This window comes from Halichoeres trimaculatus, unplaced genomic scaffold, assembly GCF_033239565.1.
Source record: "Halichoeres trimaculatus isolate MK-OKI-2021-1 unplaced genomic scaffold, fHalTri1.1 fHalTri1_scaffold_15, whole genome shotgun sequence".
NCBI lineage: Eukaryota > Metazoa > Chordata > Actinopteri > Labriformes > Labridae > Halichoeres > Halichoeres trimaculatus.
In genome coordinates this window covers 25,036,175-25,055,773 of record NW_027437193.1, presented here as the reverse complement: position 1 = coordinate 25,055,773, position 19,599 = coordinate 25,036,175, and the positions used below count along the sequence as shown (strand labels likewise).

At 39.1% G+C, this 19,599-nt stretch overlaps 2 protein-coding genes across 2 annotated transcripts; one reads left to right on the top strand and one right to left on the bottom strand.

Annotated features, from left to right (window-relative positions):
* The first annotated feature begins 6,216 nt into the window (after positions 1 to 6,216).
* LOC141804580 (transcription factor Sox-14) lies at positions 6,217 to 7,081 on the top strand. The gene has a single exon (XM_074689077.1). The coding sequence runs from the start codon at positions 6,347 to 6,349 to the stop codon at positions 7,079 to 7,081; it is 735 nt and encodes a 244-aa protein (XP_074545178.1). The 5' UTR covers positions 6,217 to 6,346.
* Positions 7,082 to 12,455: 5,374 nt separating this feature from the next.
* On the bottom strand, positions 12,456 to 19,557 carry selenof (selenoprotein F). Its single transcript, XM_074688744.1, has 5 exons — positions 19,483 to 19,557; positions 18,067 to 18,234; positions 16,231 to 16,294; positions 13,601 to 13,650; positions 12,456 to 13,389 (listed from the first exon to the last, which is right to left on the bottom strand). The coding sequence occupies exons 1-5, from the start codon at positions 19,528 to 19,530 to the stop codon at positions 13,258 to 13,260; spliced, it is 462 nt and encodes a 153-aa protein (XP_074544845.1). The 5' UTR covers positions 19,531 to 19,557; the 3' UTR covers positions 12,456 to 13,257.
* Positions 19,558 to 19,599: the final 42 nt, after the last annotated feature.

Sequence of the window (19,599 nt, the reverse complement as noted above, 5' to 3'; positions counted from 1 at the left end):
TGTTGTTGACACAGAAAACCTGTAAAGCTACTTTTTGTACCAAGAAAATTCACAACAGGAATTGATAAGATAATCGATAAGGGCATTGGTATTGACAAAATCGTATCAATTCCCATCCCTACTTAGGCAGGGGTAATGAAATCTGTCCACTATTAGCTTCTCTGGTGTAATGTGAGTGCTTATTCGAGCAGTAAGTGATATAGTTATAAAGAGACTTCGGAGTCTGAATGTTAATAATTTCATGAAAGTAAGTTAATATATTAACAGATAGTCCATGCTTGACCATCAGCCAAGTGAGACGTTCATGTCAGTGTCAGTTGTGACACACAAGCAGTTAATCAGAATTTATAGTAACGCAGTGCAATGAGTGGACTGATATTTCTGTGTTATACAAGAGTGTAATTCTTGTACTTCACTGATAAACTTCAGAGCTGCAGATAAAAATCAGGCTTCGTGATCAGTTTTATGTCCACTCATCATTCGGTCTGAAGTCCAGGCTCCTCCCTTGAGGGAAAAGCCAGACTTGATCACAAATAATCAGAGGAGACACAGTCTATTGTGTGCACATTCAACCTTGTAGAGTTGTCCACTTGCAATAATTTGTTGTTTAACCTGTAATGTTGCTCTGTGACATGACTAGGTTTCTCTACCCTTTGGGGCAAAGTGGGATTTTCAGGGTTTCTGTATTTTTGTAGTCCACCAACCTGAGAGAAAACAGTATGACATCATTTGGCTTCATAGCTTTAGCTTGTTGCCTGTGAAAATAGTGAATTCAAGGAGACAAGAATAGGTCTAATTTCAGTTGACAGACTCATCTCAGCCCATAAAGCTGGTAAGACATAGAAGCTGTTCTGTAGATCTTCTTTAACAGTGGACTATGGTGTGGATATGAGATCTTTCCAGACTGTAATCCTCTCTGGTGATTTTTTTTTATGTTGGATACTCATAAAGAATGCTAATAAGCTGAAGTAAACTTGGTGCATCAGCATCAGTGACCAACAGCTTTAAAACCTTCAAAGAAAGAAAAGCCACTTGACAAGACATAGGAAACAAAGTCAGCTTTCCCAAAGATCATCCACATAATCAATACATGAATTAGTACCAGACATTAGCATTTTCCTCCATGGTTGATGTGACAGATTTGTTTCTCGTTGGATGTTGGCACGCTCCCCTTGCCCTGGCGCCCAGCCTACCTCTGTGTCTTCTTTCATTTCCTTTTCACCCCCAGGTCTTTCTGTACCTGTCAATTTCTTTCTACAGTGTGACTCCTTAATCCACCTGAGTGCATGGAGGACAGTTTTGACATAAGAAGAAAAGATAGACTCCTAAGGAGAGGACCAGTATCTTTAGAGCCCTGGGGATAACCGGATTACGACGGCCATTCTGTGCTGCTGGCAGTTTTTCTTATTACTCACCCCCCTCTCCACACTTTCCCCCGTCTCTCAGAGTTAAAATGCTGCCCTTTCTTAGAAGTCGCAGCAAACACTTACAAGTACACAAACAAATGCTGTTTCCCCCCCAAATGAAAGGGCTCAAAGCTTTGAGCAGAATAAAAACAAATGAGGGTTTTAGTTTGTGAGGAAAAGATTTCTCCAAACTGTTCTTCAGGAACTTTTCTTCACACTGTTTAAAGCTCTGACAAAAATGTTTTTCCTGCCGGTGGACAGTTATAAAAACATAATGCAGGAGCGGGGCAAGACAGTTCCCTTATTTGTGTATAATTTTATAAAATCTGGACTCACATCAAGATGAAAATGTAAAATAATAATAATGAAATAGAATTGATTTTTAAAGCTTCAAAGGGAAGGGACCGCTCTTTTCCAAGATTAGCATGAAGAAGGATTATAGAAACAGATTATTTGTGCTGATGTACAACAAACAGTTCTCTTACCCTGATGCTATATCAATCACCAAATCATAAGAAACGTTATGAAACCTAGATTTGTGTGTGTTAGAGGACAGCTTTTGTGGCAGAAAAAGTCTTTCAGTTCTTTATTTGAGAAAAAGTAGAGGATTAAAATTGGCAATAACGTGTGAAAATGTTGAAGTATTTTACAGAATTTCTCAAAGACATTTAATTTGATTTAATTTAATTTAATTTAATTTAATTTAATTTAATTTAATTTAATTTAATTTAATTTAATTTAATTGCTATGCACCACCCTGTTGGCTATGGCTGCCTTTTGCAGCAGCTCTCTCTTCTTTGTCTGTTTCTTGTAATTTTTTTGTGTCTTTTTCGTAATCTTTGTGTTTGGAGTGGATCATTACTTTGTGTGGCTAATTTGTTGGTCATGGACACTAAACTTTTTGCAGCTTCAGTGATATTTTTTCTATTTTTGCTCCTGTGTTTGTCTGGAGATCCTACATGTAACCATGGCTGCATTGTTTACATGTGAACTCAGCTGTTAGCAGCCTGTAGCATGTCAATGCTAACTGGTGTAAGGCCTGATGTCTTCCCACAAGGTGAGGAGAAGGAGGTGAGGACAACATGCTGGTTCTCAGGTGTGAGCTAAGAAGTGATGACATAGACCTGTCCTTCCATCCATCGTTATTGGGAACGTAAGATCTATCTCCAATAAGATGGACGAGCTAGCTGTGCTAACCAGCAACAGAGGGAATACCAGAGGGCAGAGTAGCATCATGCTATTCACAGACATGGCTAACGGAGCTAACACTAAACACCAACACCACATTGGAAGAGCTTCACCTGCTGTGAGCAGACAGGATCCAGGAGACAGAGACTGAACAGACTGCTGAAGAAGCTCAGTCCTGGACCCTGTGGAGGTGGAGGCTGGCTGAACTGGACAATGATGGACAAGCTGTCATCATCTATTTTCTTATGGACCTTTTTACACTTTCTATACACTTTCTTACTTTTGTTTTCTTGATTGCTGCTGTGACTTCAATTCGGTTGTACTTGTTACAATGACAATACAGTTCTATTCTATTCTATTCTATTCTATTCTATTCTATTCTATTCTATTCCGTGTAATGACACATATTTCTTAATGCTGTATCTTGTGTCTGTTGGATGTTTACTGCTCTGGCAGGAGTTAGTTATTGACTACAGCTGACACTGAAAAGCTGCTCAGCCTGTGATGAGCGTAACTAAAAGTTATGAATGTTTCCTTTCTTTAAAATGTTCACCTGACAGGAGGTTTCCAAACGCTGTGATATTTAAAGCAGGTTGTGACGTGGAGTGCGAGTGCAGGCTTTCCTCTGTTGAACTAATCACTGTCTCTGTGTGGTCCCTGGTTCCTCCTGTGTGTGAGGCCTGAACCCACACAGCAGCAGATAACATACAGCCATGAGGAGACAGATCAACTGTCTGACCCCCCGCTGCCAATCACTTTATCCCTCTGGCCGTCTCATCTGAGGAAACCCGGAGGAAAATAACACTCTCTGAAAACGTCTTATCACCTCCAGCACTGATGTGGCGTGCTCAACCAGATCTTTTTTGTCTGTTTATTTTTCCTTCCAAGAGGCCTGTGGAGCCTTTGATTGTAGGAGGCAAATTAAATAAAGACCTCCTCCTCACTGGTGCACTGATATCTGAGTTTATCTCTGCAGCCAAAAGCTAAACCCAGCGCTCCAGCTAACCACCATGGATCTGTGGACGGAGGGAAACATTGTGGTTTTAATTCTTTATGACAAAGACATTTAGTGCCTTTGAGAGCCCTTGAAGCTTCACTTGCACACCAGTGATATGTTAAAAATAATTACCCAGTGTTGTTACCTACGAGACAGCTGGAAAATTACTGATTTACTCAGAGGAAGAAAATTAATTTAGAAAATATTTGTGTTTTAAATTTCATTTTGTTGAGCTCCAGTTTTAATGGCAGTTTTGTAGACAAGTGTGTTGATTCCTCTTAACTTACACTCAGCAGAGATATATAAATATATATATTCTATAATCTAAAGCAATGTTTTAATAAATGGTCCTATCCTCTGAATTGGGGATTGTTTATTTTATACATTTTTTTATTTTGTTTTATTTTTTTTTTTGTTTTGTTTTATTTTATTTTATTTTCTATTATTTTTATTTTATTTTAATTTACCTATTTTATTTTATTTTATTTTATTTTTTTGTGCAAAGAAACAAAACTTTGAGTTTGATGTGACTATTTGCTGACCAATAAGACACAAGGCATCAGTATTTTCCAGTCAGAAAGCTCTCCATAGAGACATTTGAACACATTTTTAATACCATGACAGTTCCCCCAAGTGAAATTACAAATTTCAGAGCTTTTCCAAACCGACCATGTTCCCATTCTGTTAGAGGAGATGGAACGTGGGTGAAACTGGAAAACTTAAACAAATGTAAAATGAAGCGGGCTTTCTGTATTTGAAGTTATGTCCAATCAGGTTGATTGAAGACGAAGAGTTTATGACTGTAATAATTATCAGTAAGAAAATTTTTCAGTTTCCTTCATCATTATTATATATTTTCTGAAAAAATGTATTAACTTTAATTAAAAATGATTTCTTAATAAATAAAACAATAATCTTTCTGTAACAAACTTTCAGTTCGTGATTAAATGTGGTATCCCTGTGGACTGGGTGGTATCTCTTATCTCTTTGCTTGTTTGGTAGTGACCATAGACTATATTATAAATGGTACCAGTAATGTTAATTGACTGTGAAGTCACAAGATTTAGCGCACCCCCTACTGACAGGCTATATGTAGGTCATAAACCACCAGTAACATGGTTTTGATGATATTTTAAATTGGAAAGATGATTGGTTGACAGCTCTATTAACAAATGCAGCTCCTTGAAGTGTTTTTAACCAGATTATCAGAATAAAAGAGGAACAGTGACAGGAAACTTAACAGATGCCAACACAAGTGTCACTGAACTTTCTATAGCTTAAACATCTGCTACAAATCAACTTGTGAATCAAATCTGCCAAAGTTACCAACCTGAAAAATCCCAGAGTTAAATTTGAAGATGGAGGAGTGGTGAATAAATAAACAATCATTAGGCTACACCTAGCATAATTTTTTTTTTTAAATCCTTGATGTTATTCTTAAAGATTTTGTTGTTGTGGTCCATACAAAGTCACGGATAGGGAAGTGGGGAAAAAAAAAATTAACAATCAAGGATTTCTAACAAGCGTCTGTTTTTTTTGTTTGTTTTTTTAAAAGAAAAAATAATGATGATGATAATAATAATTGTGTCATTCAACCTTGGGTTAAGTGCAGTGAGCTTTGAACCAAGTATGCAACAATTTTCTAAAATGGATCTGCTGCTTGTTGCTTGCTTGTTTGCAAAGTGTCTTTAAATAGTCTTTTAAATTGTATCTAGCTCTGCTATATACAGTGTTGTTTAGTTAATTACACTTTTATATTTCTGTTTTATTTAAGATTTATCACATCTTTTGCACTTAGGGGGGAGCTGTCCACTAATTTTGTTGTACTTACATACTCGATTTACTTAGATGTAGTTCTGATTCTAATTCCAATTCAGAAAAAAAAGTGTTATCAGAAAAAGTTGACCATATTTGAATAATCAATAACCATTTTTCCTGTGGCTCTACAGTTTGAATTTAGTTCTGGAGAACAAACCAACAATTCAGGTGTCTGAGTTACTCCAATAAGACACTTTGAAAGGTTATCAACAGCTAAGTAAACCAAAATGCTGTGTATTTGTAAATGTAAATTCACAGATAGGCTCCTCTCATGACCAGTGTGACCTCTGATTTTCTGACTACACTCCTGAATTTGGAGGAGAAGCTGAAGAACAGCACTCACCTCCTTGAATGGACTGTCAGGGCGCAGCACATCTCACAGTTTACTTCCATGACCTTGTACAATCTTTAACTTTATGTTTTCTTGTTTTATGTAGCACCGACTCTCTTGCCTGTTCTCCTGGCTGCTCTTGAGTCCTCAGGGAGACTAAACTGTCAGCGGAGGGGGTGAAGGAGGAGATCCCTCAGTAATGTTGTACAGTCACTTTGTGAAGGGATTAGCGCTTTCTCTCCTTCCCATTGGCTTTGCCCGCCGTGACAGCGGTGTGGAGATGAGTGGCTGACATGCCCAGCATCATCCATAACAACCTTCAAATCTGCTCCTGTGTGACTCCCATTCATGCGCCCTGGCTGTGCGCTTTATGTACTTTTCAATCCCACTTTGTTCAAAGGCTTTGGTTGATTTGGAATCATCATGTCTTCTTCTTCTTCTTCTTCTTGTTTTTGTACCCAATGGAGTGACTATTTTTCCTCATTCTGACTCTTGCTTTGATTCAGCTTATCCTCTTTTCTTTTACGCACGAGTGGACCATGAGCTCCTTGGAGAGGTGATTTCTAAGACCTGTGAGTTTCTAGATTTCATGCTTCAGTTTCTGATATGGCAAAGCCTTCAGATCACATCAAAAGACCCATGAACGCTTTCATGGTTTGGTCCCGAGGCCAAAGGAGGATGATGGCTCAGGAGAACCCAAAGATGCACAACTCTGAGATCAGCAAGAGGCTCGGGGCGGAGTGGAAGTTGCTCTCCGACTCCGAAAAACGTCCGTACATCGACGAGGCCAAGAGGCTGCGGGCTCAGCACATGAAAGAGCACCCGGACTACAAGTACCGACCCCGGAGGAAACCCAAGAGTCTCCTGAAGAGGGACCGCTTCCTTTTCCCGCTGCCGTCTCTGCTCGGGGACGCAGCGGAGCACTTAAAGGGATTTCCCATGGACTCTTTTCTAGTCCCTGGGGATAAAGCCAGAGCTCTCCTCGCTCCTACTTCCTCCTCCTCCTCTTCCTCCTCCTCATCATTCTCGCTGTTAGAGCCGGTGGCGCAGTTCAGCACCGGAGCTGTCCCTCACACTTTAGCCGCCGGCGCTCTGCCCTTCAGCGCGCACACCTTTGGTTTCCAGACTGGAGGGGTTGGGGGTCTGACGTGTCCTGGACAGTACTCCCACACTCATACCCACACCCACCCGTCCCCCTCTCACCCGGGCTACGTGATGCCGTGTAACTGTAGCGCCTGGTCTGCTGCCAGTTTGCAGCCTCAGGTGGCTTATATCCTCTTCCCTGGAGGGATGTCAAAGAGCGGCGTGGACTCCTGCTCCTCCGCCGGCTCCGGTGTGTGACCGGCGGGATACACGTGGAGACAAGAGTCTGAGCAGGAAATGAAAATGACTCAATTCACGTTTTACTTTTCAAAAGTCTGAGATGAACCATTTAGGCCACTTAACGCGTGTGTTAGAGAGAAAAAAACCAATAAATAAGACATAAAACTTTGTAGTAACTCGGACTGCCACTGCACTTAAACACATCAAACTTTGTAAAATGACAGACAAGTTGTAAAAAATTACGGATTGTTTTTAATACATGGCAAAAAAAAAAAGTCATGCTGGAGGTTTTTCCAACTTTCCAATGAAACAAAAAGAAGGAGAAAGTTTGTTCTCTCAGTCTCTGGTCTTGTATTAAATCCATCTACATGTTACAGTATCAGGCCTGGTTTATCATTCAGGAAGGATATTCCATTGTGTGAAACTGTTTCAGTAATTAAACCGTTTTAATGATAAAACACAAAACTTTTTATATTTGATTTGAAGGTCTGCAGAATATCTTTGTTTTTTTCTGAAACTCTTATGAGTAACTTTTCATTCACTTTAAGGGTCAGTATCATCATAAAGTGCCTTTGGTGTCCTCATCACATATATCAGTACAATAATAAGTCTCTTAAAATGTGTTTCCTTCATTTTTACATCTTCTTCATTGGATGCGTGTGATTTTGGTATGTCTCACACACTGCTCTGCTAACTAACACTTAAAGTCCGCTGAACATTTTGTTTTACATGGTTTTATAGTCCACAGTAAGATATTTGATAAAATGAGTCATTTTGATCATGTACACTGTATTTTTGTGATTACATTAACATTTTGCATGTGTCCCTGAAACTCCTGTCCACACTGTTGTGATGAGGTAAATGCACCCTTTAAGAAACCACTGATGTTTTTGATGACACTACTTCCAGTATTCTGTCTGTATTCAGTGGAGGCTGAAACAGTGGCTTGTTGCAGAGTAAGTATTTACACGTATGTTCAGTAATTTTTTTATCATACTTTGTGTGTAGCTGGATGTTGTTAAGCTTAACATGTCCAATCTGTCAAAGTGAAATATCAATTGATAAGAAAAGAAGATTCAGAAATTTGAAATCTGTTTGTTAAACAGCACATAGTTGGCTTACTAACTGAATCATATATCAGTGAAGGTCCCATGTGCTCATTAAATGCTCACATTTGCCAGAAATCTTTACCCTGACATTGTCCAATTGTTATTATGACGTATTTACTCTACTTTGAAACTGTCTATGACAGGGTGGACTTTTTTCTATTTGCATGTACATCGTCTGCAGTTGGTTTACATAAAGTGTGGGAGCTTGACCAATATGCATTTCTTACAGCAGAGCATCTACTACATACGTTGAAGATAAAGTTAAACTGATAATCTCAACTTTTTATAGGGAAATTGGAAAAGACTCAAAGGCACTTTGAGGTGATACTGGTCCAAAAACCCTTAAAAATTCACATATATGCCCCACTTTAAGCCATAAAAGGAAGCTGAACATCAGTATGAAAATAGAGCATGGATTTGAATGATTCTGTATAGTTACTATTGATATATGTTTTCAACAGTTCAGGACAAAATCCAGCAGCACCTTGATCAAAAGAGACCAGAGGAATGAAAGTGGTCTCACGATTGTGGTTCTGTTACTGAAGTGATGGGTACCTGGCAATCGGTATCGGTACTCAACGATACCAGTTTTCGGTACTTTTTTGTGTTTATGTGGTAAAAAATATCAGTTTGTTTAATAATTAAATTTACTTTTTTAAATTTCACATATTTATTCTTCACTGTATGACCTTATAATGCTGTGTTCATGTCCAGCATGGAAAATCACCTACTCTTCCACTTTCTCACAGTCACAAGGATGCATTTAGGTACTTAAACATGGTATCTTTTGATTTTTCATGAATAGGAACCCAGTACTTTTGACAGAATTCAATCGGTACCACTAAAAGTACCTAATTCTGTACCCATCCTTAACAACATTAATATAATACTGTGCTGTGCTGTACATTGGTTTTTAAATGTATTTACGTTAATTGGCCTAGTTGGAAGTTAGCCTTTTAGCCCAGTCAGAGTAATGAAAACAGATGGAGTCGGTGATCCTTCCCAGAATCCTTTGCTTTCAGAAAATATTTATAAAAGCCCACTTGTTACTAATTTGGAGTTGACTATTTTCTATTTTCTGTTTTCTGCTTTCATTTATGATTGAGTTTCATACCATTGAGTAATGTGGAGTTGCATTTTACCTGCTCTCAATTATTTTGCTAAGCTAAGAGGCTAAGAGGCTGGGCACCATCAAAAGGTGACCAAACAGATTTATTTTGATACTAATGAGTGATGATGAGAGAAAAGAAATCACTGTGTTGCATTTGCATTGTTAATAAAGACAAAAATATGCAGGTATAATGATGGCATGCTGCTGAGGAGGAGGACATGCCACAGAAGCCCTGCTACTTAACTTCCTGATGGTGTAGCTGTGGGTGCAGACAGTGACATGCCATTTTCCACTTTTCTACCTCACAGCCACTTCTAAATCATTAAAGAGGTAAGAGGTACAGTACTTGATCCATGGGGGGCGCCAAAGGCAACACAAACTGAAAGTTCCTCACAGGAGTTTTGAGAGTGTTTGACTTTCAAACTTCCATTAAGGTTGAAAATCCACATCCACAAAATACAGCCCCCAAAAAGTTAATAAAATGAAGAAGAAGAAAAAATTCTACAGTTTTGTTGTTTTTACTTCAGTCACTTTGATTGACTACTTTTACTAAATGTTGTTGTGGGCTTGGTCACTAAGTTGTTAGGTTAGAGTTAAATGATCAGACATGAGGGGCTTTTTGATTAATTGGTTAGAAAGAAAGATCTCTACTCATTTCCCCCATTTTGGAGAAACCCAACAGCCCTCAACCCGAATCAACATCGTACCAAAGAGCCACTTTGTCTCTCTTTATCATCTGCTTGAATTTACAAACACAGATATTTCAAACACAGGAACTTCTTGATCCTCCAGAGCAGGAGCCACAATCTGATGAAATCACTTGAAAAGTACAAAAATCTGGAGGAGTGTTTTCGAGTAAAGTTTGCTAAGAACTCACTGAAAAGAAAATGTCACAGTGCAGGAGTGTAGAAATTTTACACTTGAGGATTGATTGTGTGGTAAAAATACAGACTCTAAAGAGCTTTTCCAAGCACAGAAACATTTCATTTAGAGGAGAAGAAACAAAATGTTTGTTGTTGGAAAATGTAGAATATTTGTTGAACAAGTGATATTTTAAACTACTGTTTTTACTGTGTCCTTCTCCTCTTTAACACTTTTTCTAGTGTTGAGCGGACTCCTACAATATTACACTTAGAGCAGTGGAGTGTGTCCCCAGTCATGAACGGTCAGGCTGTGGTTGTAACTCAAAAACAGAAGGAGAGTGTAGATTCCTACAAGAGAGACAGATTTAATGAGAGACGTGAGTCCATGTTTTCTGTATGCAGACAGATCAAACCCTGATGACCGCGGGTTTGGTGCTGACCAGCCGACTTCCCTAACATTAGTTTGAGTGTTAGTGCAGCCAGAAAGTTTATCACGGTTGATCCAGTGAGAAACACAGAGGTGTGAAAGCACGGTGCAGAAATCAATCCTTTATCAATGATGTTGTCACAGTTTACCATAAAACCTCTGATTGTCACAACTTTACATCTTCTTATCAATCGTGTTACATCTGTAACCATCTCGGATGTGATTTTGTTTCATTTATTTGTTTTTAACATGTATCTTTGTACATCTTACATTAAGTTCAATTTATATTTATATTTAGCTTTTTATTGTCAGGGTATTGTTGTTTTGTTTTGAAGGGCTTCATGAGTTTTAGATAAAGTGATCTGGTTGTTAACATCATCCTGAAGCCATCGGCTTTGAGGGAAATTTGGAAGACAAAAATATCCTGGTGAGTTTTACTTTATTTGAACTTGTTTCAGTTTTCTACTTTTTAAAAATCTTTTTGACATGTTATCACATTCTTAAAAAAACCCACAACTTTACTATGATTTGCCTTCTGTATACCCTGTCCTTTGTTTCAGTTACCTGGGAAGGGAAGAGGTTTGTCTGTCAGGACTCTATAAAGAGAACCAGAGCAGGCACTCCTGAGGGATTAAAGCGGGACCAGAACCACGTGTTCATCTGTAACCAACAGTCTGTGTCTGCAGTTTGCTGTGTTTTTACAATGCTTCATACTGTCTGTAGGCAACACAATTTATGAAGTAAAAGAGGGAGTTAGGTTTAGTTTAAAGGAAATAAGTTTACTCTATATTTGTAGATTCATGTGTTTTGTGTAATTACCATTTAATTGTTCACTTTTTCAAATTCTTGGTTTTAATGTTTTGACATATACTTGAGTCATCTCTACATCGTTCTTTAAAACACTTTGCAAACATGAAGACTGACACATTTGCATACCTGACTGCATTATAGATCAGTAAAAGAAGTTGAGCTGTATGTCAAAGTTTTTTGCAGATTGCAATTTTTTATGTTATTAATTTTAGGGGTGCACCGATGTGAAAATTTTGGCCGATACTGATTGTAATATTGCAGTTATGGCCGATAACCAATATTTACCGATATTAATATTGGTAAGAAAAAAAAAACAATCTGAGATGATCAAATTGTGAATAGACTGAAAATCATACAAACTGAATTATCAAATACCTCCCTCTATTTTCTAACATGTTTTCCTTGTCCACTCTTCTTAGGTAGTTTTGGTGTTTGTATTGTCATAAAAAACAATATTATTTGAGTCTTGAAAGATCGTTCAAGATGCTCTGAAAATGGCCGACAGCTAATGAGTAAATATCAGCCTAATTTTACACACCAGCTGATACTGGTATGTTAAAAAAATGACCAACGGATACCGATATTGGTACCGATATATCGTGCATCACTCATTTATTTCTCTGTATGTTAATCTAATACATGTTAGCAACACAACTTTTCCAATTATTTCCAGGGCAAGCAACAACACTCCATATGTCAAGGCTGTATTGGATTACTTATGCCGTTCAGCTAAATTATTCAATACTCTTGCTCTGAAGAAGGTGATCGGGTGGGTTTTGATTTGCTCATCCACTCATTATAAACAAAACAACTTGTGAAAAATAATGAAAATCACATATGTAGCTTAATTTTTGGCACTTTAAGAGCCTAACAGGCACATTTTAACTTAATAGCCACTTGCTGAAGCAATTTGCTGCAATGTTGTAAGAGACCACTAGATGTCAGCACAATCATTGCTTGTGTAAAGATCAGGCTGATACATGGACAGATCATTTGTTACCTGTGCCAGGAAAAATGAAAGCGCAAAATGTTTTTCACACACGTGGGAAATAAGAGTCACTTTTTACAGAGGTACCTTCAGACTTTGTTTATTGTTGCATATTTCATCAATCGCCTCACTCGCTCAAAAAACAGACATCCTGGAAAATAAATCCAGTTTCTCTCTGAGGCTGGAGGGGCAGACAAACACACATGTACATCAGACGTCACATTCCAGCTCTGGTTTACTGTGACGTCTTCACTAACGTGTGCTTCAGCTCAAACTCCTGCATGCAGAGAAAAACTGGGACTCATTTTTAACCACAAACCCAATCAGTCACCATGTTGAGCATTATAAAAAAAAATTATACAAGAAAACTAGACGGATGGACGAGGGACAACTCATGATGTGCAGGATAGATTTCTAAATTTATCATCATTAGTCTGTGATGTTGAGTTTATAATCTGGGTGTGCTGCCTCTCCAGGCCACGCGATCATTTTCATCAAACCCTCAGTTATTTGGTCAAATTTAGACAAGAACTTTATGTTATACAAAACAGTCACACAGAGCAGTTATTGAACAACCATCTATCAAGGCAAAGTTGGATACAATTAGGAAAATAAATTGTTGCTTCGCCAAAGTTATGACTAGAAAGTTATCAAACTCACCTCTAGTTGTCTGTAGCCACACGGACACTTTTATTTTCTAACCTGGAATATGAATATGAATGGTTGCATTTTTTCTTTTTGTTGCTCAAACACTCAAGTAATTCAATGAAGTTGGAAACTGATATCTCCATCCATCTGCACGGCTACAGTCCACTAGAGGGATCATAATTCAGGCGAACCAACCCTTTAACTTAGAACTAAAAACAAAGAAGTTGGACTTTTGTGTCTATATTCGGTCTAGTTTCTCACTCAGAAACTCCTCCACGCTGTCTGTGTTCCACTTGAGGATGCTGAGTTCTTCAGCGATGTTCCCGTTATCGTCCAAAAGCTTGAGCACAGGATCTGAGCCTCTCACATACTGCAGTGTGGGAGGGGGTTGAGTGTGAAAGAGAGAAAAAGAGGAGAGACGTGTGAGGACAGCAGGTTTGCCCTCAGTACAACCTAATATATTCAGGGAAATGTTGGCGAAGCCTTCTTATCACCCTGATCTGATTTATCAGCTCCCACATAAAGCTTAATGTGTCTAATTATGACTTTAATCAGTTATAACACGAGTTATCACCCCCTACCTTGATCTGAAGACCCTTGAACATCTTCGGCTTGTCGCTCCTGACAAAAGCTGAGCAGAAAAAAACACAGTGGTGAGACAAATGTTGACTAATCAATCACTCGATTAGCCTTTCTGCTTTAGCACTGAGCTTTGTAATTCGTGACAACTGCAAACTCTCCTGAGAATGTGGCGTTAACAGCAGCAGCACAGACAGTTGAGAACACAGAGCGGCTACAGCTGAAGCAAACAAACGAGACGGCCATATGGCACAGACAGACGTTTCCTCCTGTCAATGTAACCTGACGCTGAATTAACCAAATGTTACACTGAGCGGTGACGGGAGGTCTGCTCCGGAAACACAGACAATAAAAATCACGTCAGAGGCCTGTTTGAAATTTGACCTCGACTTTTAGACCACCTACTGCAGAGAGGATCTCTAAAGGTGAAACAAGAACACAATGACTCCTTTAGTGTACAAGCAAACAGAATTAATGACTGTACATTGTCTGTAGGTCAGGCCGGAAACACTTTAAGACTCATTTATTCAACAATCTACATCATAAAACCTACAAGATTTTCTGTCTAAGAGAGCCCTCAAAAATAAATGGCCTTTAAAAAAAAGTCTGCAGAAATACAGTGTGCAGTCAGTAGTGTGGCTGCTGACAGGTCATCTCAACGTCCCCTGAATGGTGAGGCATGTTTCCCATCCTAAATCATGGCACATCCACCTGAAAACTGATACTGATTAATGTTTAGTGTAAACTCTTTCAAGTTAAACAAAATATTACTTCTGACTTACAGTGTTTAACAAATTTATAGAGCACCACCCAGTGTACGGTGTTTACTACCCCTAAATCAGCAGTATAAAGCTGACTATCAAACATTATTTATGTTTGTGACATAGTTAATGGTTGAGGATGTGCAAGCTCTGTAATCAAAATGATATATTTGATGCTAAAATATAATTATTGTTGTTATCCACGAGTTGTCAAATTTACTGTTTTACGAAAGGCCACAAAAATTAAAGCACATTGTTATTATAACTTTCATTCCTCAACAGAAAAAAATGTGTTTTGGTGTTTTTACATTAATTTTGAGAAATTTCTGACTCGTCAGACAATTTCAGTAGTTTGGCCCCAATTTGAAAACATAAAATCAGTTTGAGACTCCTAACTCCTGCTCAAAACAGTAAATGGAAGGAAAATCTCTGAAAGACAAAGTGTCCGAGTTAAAGCACTCCATGATACGGGGTGGTCTTATTTTATAATGACAGGTGGTCTAATAAATGCGTTACACACTCTTTCTTTACAGCTAGCAATTGGTTGGTTGCTTTGATTAGGAATAGGCATCTTTCACATTTGGTACTTTTTTGTGTTAATGTGGTAAAAAAAAAACATCAATTTGTTAAATAATATAATGATTTTTTTTTTATTTAACATAATTATTCTTCAATATGACCTTATAATGCTGTGTTCATGTCCAGCATAGAAAATTGCCTCCTCTTCCTCTGTCTCACAGTCACAAAGATATATTTAGGTACCTAAACATGGCACCTTTTGATCTTTTGTGAATTGGTACCCGGTACTTTTGACAGAATTCGGTCAGTAGCTATAAAAGTACCTAATTTGGGACCCATCCCTAGTTACGATTGGCTCTGGATTAATATTTCAATGAATAATTTTTCTCATTGGTTGTTTGTTTTCCCCCATAAAGTGGACTACCTTTTTGTTTATTACACATTGATGTTCAACGCTTAAAAAAACACAAGGGTTTTAAGAAAATTTTTGAGCACTTAGAATGTTCGTCATGTTCATAAATCTATGGGATTACCTTGTGTATTTTTCTGTTTAATGAATTAAAAAAATACAGAAAATCAATTTATGACATGTAACTGGCCGAGATAATCATGTACGTTGGCTTTATCTTCCAGGGAAATCCCACTGGTCCCCAATACGTTCACAGCAGAACCAAATACAACAGTGTTGAGCATAAACTTTTTTTCAGTCTCTAAATCTCTTTTCTAGACTGAAAATGTGCCGCTGATCTGCTGAAGTTGTGGGTCTGTTGTGGCACATCTCCAGGTGGCTATGGTCTCTACTAGGGCTGGGCGATTATGGTAAAAATAAGAATCCTGATTATTTTAAGTGATATTGAAATCACAATTAATGAACACAATTATTCTTTTATTCAAAAACTTCAGCATTGAATTACAACACAACTTTAAAGAACCAGCAAGTGGCACATAAAGTATTATTGATACACATAAGTCACACACACTCGCTGTGGCTGCACATGGAACACAGAAGAGCTATGAAGCACAGGAACTTGCAAACATCTACACTGTGTGGCATATTAATTGTTTTTCTTCAATTATATTGTTTTTATGATTGTCAGATGGCAAAATTGAAATCCCGATTAAAATCCAATTAATTGTCCAGCCCTGGTCTCTACTCTACCTACCTACCTATACACCAGTTTCACTATCACTGGCTGAAAGTTAGAAGAAGTCATCAACTGCACTATCAATTTTGATCCTGTTAACACTTCTTCAGAAATCAATGGGTGAGATCATCAAGTTTTCTTCATACAGTCTTTAGTTAAAATCAGATCCAATCCCTAAGTTCAGGTTGACTAAAGTGAAGAGCTTACCTTGGACTTGAGGGAACCTCCCCAATTTTCATCCACACACCTCCAGGATGGCCCCAGGGTAGAGCTGTGTGCACACACACACACAACATAAGGATGCACATGAGTTCACACATGAATGCACAGACAGACACAGAGGTAGGACTCCTGCTCTGCAGCTGTAATTTGATTCAGACAGGCTGATTCATAAACGTGTCCAGGCGACTCCACGGGGGTCATTAAACCCTGAGTCTGTGCATATGGAGCAGAGCTGATGGATGACAGTTTATGCAAGGTTCACTTGTAATCAAAGCTCCAGCACCACTGTACAATGAGTTAGAGGAAATTGGAGTGTCACGGCAGTATTTCACGACGCTGCTCTGCTGGGGGTTTCAGGGAGGAGGGCAGTAAACAGCTTGATGTGACTGGTTCACGCAGCAAATTAAATCAGCATGCAAAGCTGAGATGTTCTCCTCAACACTTCCTCTCCTCACGCTGTCTCTCTGTAAACAATCCGGCACAGCTGAAATTTAATTTCCGTGCTTTTCATTTCCACAAACAGACCAGAGACACGACTCTCCTGCACGCAGGAAACAAATGACAGAAACGCTCTGAGTGGACTTGTTGGAGCATCATAACATTTCAAATGTCTCTCCTAATGAGCTAATCCCCTGATTGTCGGGGATTACAAACCAACATGAAACAAGTTTTACTTTCTTATCATCCCTGTCAATGAGGAGGATTCAGTGCATCAGTCTGAGGCTTGGAGGATGGTTTTTCCTCCTCTGAGCAGGGAAGCTGAGGTGCTGCTGATGTGTCTGAAATGCCCTCCATGCTCAGTGAATCTTCCTAATCGACCAGGCTGCAAAATAAGCCATTTCTCAGAGGGTTTAATGATTCGGCACTGATGCCAATTGCGAGAGTGAAAGAATTCTTAAGGCAGATAATTGTTGCTGCTGAGGAGAAAATGTGCTTAGTGACACTGTCATTTCTGCTGCTCCCCCCAGAGAGCAGCTGGAGACAGCCAAGCGCTCGTCGAACCGACATTTTCACTCAAATCCTGAGGAGGAAGCAAAGTAATCGCTTCTCTAAGAGTCTGTTTGAAACGGGGTTATCATCAAGAGGTGTAATGAGGTGTGCGCTGGCCTGTTTCCAAGGTTCTGTTGCTAGGATACCACACACGCTCTGGGGGGCTTTGCTTAATCAAAGAAAAATGACATTGTTTTTCCGCCATCAGTTGACTCAGTGTTTACCCGTCAGGGCTCAGCAGGGACTCCTTTTTGAACTCCATGTAATCACTGGAGCAATGAGCGCATGCTAACACCTCCTAACTGGTTACAGCTGGTCTGTTACTGCAAAACTCGGACCCCACGGGGAGAGTCGAGCTGCGGTTAAGGAGCATTGCTTCAGAAGATCAGAGAGAAGGATTGAAACAGACAGTGACAGGGTTTGTGTGTGGCAGCTCGGGTCTGATGCACAGCTGCAAAGTGTCTTAAACCAGGTTGTTTTTAGCAGCAGTTCAAAGACTGGTGGGTGTGATCCTGACAATAAACATGACGCAGTCTGACAGGGCGGTCCTCTGGGTGCTTTTCCTCGCTTCAAACCCAGTTAAAATGACAGCAAAACACACTAAAATAAATACAACAACTTTTGTGCGTCATCAGTTGTACAAAGTCCCAGCACGCAGCCAAAAATAACCCTACATGCTTTTCTATTAAACATAACCCTGCCTGCACTTTGGGTAACCCTGAATTACTCTATTCACACTAATCTTTTAAGTTACACTCCTCGCTGTGACCCTGTCCACACAGGTAATCACTTCTTGTTTGTCGCTTCTCTCAGCTCTGTTGTTCCTCTTACCTTGCGCGCCTCCATCTGGGCCTCCTGCTGGCAGCACTGCCGGCAGTCGGGCTGGAGCTTGGTGAGGCTGAACTCCCCCAGCAGGTCACAGGAGCTGCACAGCAGGTTGCTGGAGAAGCCCAGGTCCCTGCATGCTTCAGACGACAGGTCGGCTGTGTACGCCGACAGCTGAATGGAAGAAGACAGACACAGTTTAGATAATGAAAGGACTAAAATTTTTCATTTAATTGTTCACTCATTGTTCAGCAAAGGAGATGATATAATTAAAACACAGGTTGTAGGTTGGAATGTTTATTTTGATACTTTGAGATATTTAAAACCCCCATCATCTTGGAGAGTCCTCAACAACAGCACCTGTGTCTGCTCACTTCTTATGTTACCTAACAGTAAAAGTATTTTTCTTTAATAACTTTCTACACAGATATTCATTGTGTGATTTTCTTCTGATCATTGTTTTTGTACAATGACATCAAGACAAGTACCTTGCATGGGATAACTTACACTGGATTCTGCATTTATTTTTTCTACAAAAATTAGAAACAGTCCTCAATTGATGATTGACACAACACAAACATTTGTTATGCAATTCAAATTTAGTCTCTTTTATATAACTCCAAACTTGAAATTATGTTTTATTAGCCATCGTAACAAACAATAGAGGAAGTTTATCTGTTGTCTGTTGCCCATTATTGGTATGTCTGATTAGATGGCATTAAAAAGCTGTGTCTTTTTAACATGGCTGAGCTATGAGAATACTAATTCTTCTCTTATAATTTGCCATAAATTTTGTTTGTATAACTTATGAAATATCAAAGCACAATAATATAAGACTGCTTTGTATGAGGGGAATTTGGCTGAAAACGTAGATACATTAACAAGATGTGTCACTCTGAGGTGTATCAAAACCATTTGCTTCCGTAAAAGTCTTGCTGTCAAAGTTAGAAACACAGAACTGACTGTAGCAGCTTTTTGTTTGAGGCACTTCAACTCTTCCGGATAGTTGAATGAACAGTTTTCACTTTCAAGGTTCAGGAAACTGTCGTGTTAACTTAAAATTCATAACCCCAAATGTTTCTTTTGGAAGAGTGGGGCACAGATTTGAAAGGGGTTGAGTAATTATGGTAACACCGGAAGTCTCACTCTTTTAAAACAAACGCTTTGATATACTAAAAGGTTTAAGCATAGCACTAGCCGCCCATCTGATAATTTATCCCTTAAGAGGCTTCACTTTCCGACACCGGAGCTCAGATTTTGACGGTAAGCCACGTCATTTTGAAGCTCCAGGCGAAGCAGGATGCAGCTCATAGACCTGAACTAACCGTTAGACAGCTCTCTACATCACCCAGTGTTGTTACCACGGAGACAGACCTCTGTAACGCTATCAATGAATCCCATTTTAGTGTGGAATAAACTCACCGTTTGTATTAAAGAGAAGAGCCACAGGAGATATACCTCTCCCGACATTTTACAGCCTGCTTTGTTAGCGAAAACTACAATGAGGACTCCTATATTTACCAAAGGGCTGCCACGCCG